The 3,496-nt window shown below is 68.4% G+C and overlaps 1 protein-coding gene across 1 annotated transcript; it reads left to right on the top strand.

Moving 5' to 3' along the window:
- Positions 1-955: 955 nt before the first annotated feature.
- On the top strand, positions 956-3,290 carry ASCL2 (achaete-scute family bHLH transcription factor 2). Its single transcript, XM_043919333.1, has 2 exons — positions 956-2,283; positions 2,879-3,290. Exon 1 carries the CDS (start codon positions 1,685-1,687, stop codon positions 2,264-2,266), a length of 582 nt encoding a protein of 193 aa, XP_043775268.1. The 5' UTR covers positions 956-1,684; the 3' UTR covers positions 2,267-2,283; positions 2,879-3,290.
- Positions 3,291-3,496: the final 206 nt, after the last annotated feature.

Genomic DNA, 3,496 nt, shown 5'->3' with positions numbered 1-3,496 from the left:
CCCAGTCTCCCACCCCTTCCCCATGCCAGCACAGTAAGTCAGCTCGAGGTAGCTGGGCCCGCCCCTCACCCCCGCCCTCCATTCCCAGAGGTCCTGGCCCGAACGGTTTGGTCACTTTTCGGGAAAAACCTGCTGGGTATGGCCTCCGGAAGGCACAGCCATTTGGCTGGCCTTCCCAGGCCGCGGGGCAGGACAAAACTCTCCCATTAACGGCGCACGTCCAAAGTCCCTGCCCTCTCAGGCCCCGAAAAGTAGCCCCGTCGGTCAGGGGGAAAGGCGGCTACCCTCCCCCCCCCCCCCCGACTTCCCCCACCGGCCAATCCCAGCGCAGGGTTAGGTGGCCGGTGCTGGCACTGAGCGAAAAGGGTCATGAAGGCGGGTAGACATCCACGGGTGAGCGGCCCGAGGGAACCAGTCCAAGAAGGGAGGACGATTTGAGGGGAATATGGAAAGCGGAGGAAGCTTAGAGAGTGGGGCGGGAGGAGACGAGCAGAGGGGAAAGGCAGGCGGACTGCCACCCGGGGTCCGAAGCCGACTGAGCAAATCTCCAGGCCCTTCGCCTCAAAGATGCGCAAGGCTGGGGGCAGACAGTGTACGTGGCAGGCAACTGGGGGAACGCCCCCCAGGAGCCAGACCTTCGCACCCCCCCAACCCCACCCCAGCGCGCCGAGTCTCCGCCACTTCTTAAGCCCCGCCTTGGCGGGAGGACGCAGTGGCCCTCTCGCAGGCCCCGCCGAATAAAGATGGGCGCCCGGCCAGGAGCAGGTGCTCTGGGGAATGCGCGCCCACCAGGGTCGCCGGGAGGGGCCGGGCGGGGCCGCGCGGGCGCCAAGCTTTGTTAGAGACGCTCCAGGAGCCACGCGTCTGGCGTACACGCTTCCTCCCAGGGGCCGGGCGTGGGGCCGCGCCCGCCGCGATTGGCCGAACGGGCGGCCCGCCATTGGCTGAGGCCCCCCCACGCCCCTCAGCCTCAAGGGGCGGAGCGTGGGTGCCGGCTGCCCGGCGCGTGCTGCCCCCGGGGGTCTCACGCGCCTCCGGAATGGCTGCACCGTGGCAGTAGACACACCCTACCCCCAAAGGCGGACGGGGCGGGGGTCGTACCCAGGACCTGTGAACAGCAGCTTCGGGGGCCGGGGACGGTGCTGCGCACGCGGGACCCGCGGACTGCATCTCGGGGGCGCACTGGGCCCCTGCTGGAAACAGGGACCCACTGGGGGCCTGCGGGCTGTGCCTGGGGGACTGGGTGCGGTCTTCTGAGGCTCACGAATTGGTCTTTGCAGACTGTGCGCCAGGGGTTGGGCGAAGCGTGGCGCGAGGGGGAGGCAAGGGAAGGAGGGCGTGAGAAAGGAGGCGGCGGCGGGGAGGAGGGTTATCTATATATTTAAAAACGCGCCGCCTGCGCCGCTCAGGGAAGACCTGGCGAGCGTCTGACAGCACGCGCGAGTCACGAGCCCCCCACGCTCCTCGGCGCGCACTGGCCGCCCTCTCTCTCGGTCTCCTGCTCCTCGCTGTCCCCGGACCCCGGACGACCTAGGGCCGCGTACCCTGGGGAGTCTTGGCAGAGAAGTGCCCGATCGTCGTTGAGACTTGACCGGCGTTCCTCTGCCCTCGGTTCCTCGCCCTCCACCTTCTTGCGGCGCGCAGAGACTCGGGGGGAGGCGCGGGGCGAGTGGATGCAGACGCGATGGACAGCCGCCCGCTGCCCCGGCCCGCGCCCCCGGCGCCTGGTGTCCCGGGCTGCTGCGCCGCTCGGCGGCGACCGGAGTCCCCAGAGCTGCTGCGCTGCAGCCGCCGGCGGCGGCCCGGCGCGGTGGATCCCGGCAGTGGAGCGGCGGCCGTGGCGCGGCGCAATGAGCGCGAGCGCAACCGCGTGAAGCTGGTGAACTTGGGGTTCCAGGCCCTGCGGCAGCACGTGCCGCACGGCGGTGCCAGCAAGAAGTTGAGCAAGGTGGAAACGCTGCGCTCCGCGGTGGAGTACATCCGCGCCTTGCAGCGCCTGCTGGCGGAGCACGATGCTGTGCGGGCCGCGTTGGCCGGGGGGCTGCTGGCCCCGGCCGCGCGCCACCCCTTGCCCCGCGCGCCATCGGGGACCCCCGCCACCGCCGCCTCGCCCTCTTGCGCGTCGTCGTCCCCGGGTCGTGGACACAGCTCGGAACCCGGGTCCCCGCGTTCCGCCTACTCGTCGGACGACAGCGGCTGTGAGGGCGCCCTGAGCCCCGCGGAGCGCGAGCTGCTCGACTTCTCCAGCTGGTTAGGGGGCTACTGAGCGCCCGGCCCCGCAAGGTAGGCTCCGGGAGGCGGGAAAGAGGGAGGGTCGGAGGTTGGGCGGCTGGGCGCGGTGGAGACAACGGCCTCGCTCCTCGAGCCCCCGAGAACCCGCGAGGCCCCGACCGACGGCCAGGATTTCGCTCACTCTTTATCCCCCCCCCCCCCCCGACTTCTTCAAGCCTGTGCAAGACCAGCGTTTGTTTGTCCGGGATTGCAAAACTTCCCCCTCGCTGCTCCGCCGCCGTAGGGGGAGCGGGGAGACGGAGGGCTGGGGCGGGTGAGGCCCCGAGTGTTTGCGGATCTCGGGGCAGACTAGGGCGCTGGGAGGCGGAGAGACTTTGCATTGCAAATTGCGCGCCCGGCCCGGTGGCAGAAATGAGTCGGCGGGGGCTCGGAGCCCTGACTCACCCCTCCGAGCGCTCGCCCCGCCCGGCGCCCGGGCCGGGCCACAAGCCGAAGCCGAGGCTCCCACGGAGACCTGGGCTCCAAAACCCACCCAGAGAACGAAACTGCCGACTCCGCTTGTGGGGGTGGGGGAGGGCCGGGCTGCGCGGGGTCTCAGGGCCGGCTCCCGCACTAACGCGCGTTCCTGTCCCCTCTTCCCTCCCAGCGGCGGGAAGCGCGCTCACCCCTGCGGAGCCAGCCGGTTGGAAAGGCACCCGCCTCCGTGTTCCTCGTTCCGCGGGCCAAGCCACCACCGAACCGGGGATCCAGCGGACGCTCCCCAGCCGTCCAGCCTGACCCAGGGCTGGTGTGGAAGTGGGTCCAACCTGACCTCCTCCTCCCGCTGGCGGCTTCCTCGGAACCCAGCCACCCTGTCCGCAGAGACCTTCCACTGGACTGGGGCTGCGGAGCCGACATTTGGAGGTTTGAAGGGGAAAGGGCTTTATGACCTCGCAGATTATGTTTTTTTTATGAACGCATGGACTTGAACTGCTCAGGGACACTGGCGGTATGAAGGCTTATTTTTGTACAAAGAACCCTTAGATTTAGAACACAATAAAGATTGTTTATTCCCTCTAGTCCCTCTTCCTGGAAGTTTGGAACCTGGCCGAAATCTCCCGTGCCACAGCCCTTGGGCAGAGTCCCTGGTGGGCCTCCCCTTGCAGTTCTGCCAGATGGGGAGAGACCAGCGTCTGAACACCTGTTTTAGGGAAGGTGGATCTATAAGCAAACCAGTGCTGTGTATCCGTGTGGTGGGGGTACCCACTCCATGCCCCTGAGGTCC

This window comes from Cervus elaphus, chromosome 2 (genome assembly GCF_910594005.1).
Source record: "Cervus elaphus chromosome 2, mCerEla1.1, whole genome shotgun sequence".
Classification (NCBI taxonomy): domain Eukaryota; kingdom Metazoa; phylum Chordata; class Mammalia; order Artiodactyla; family Cervidae; genus Cervus; species Cervus elaphus.
This window is presented reverse-complemented; position numbering and strand designations above follow the sequence as displayed.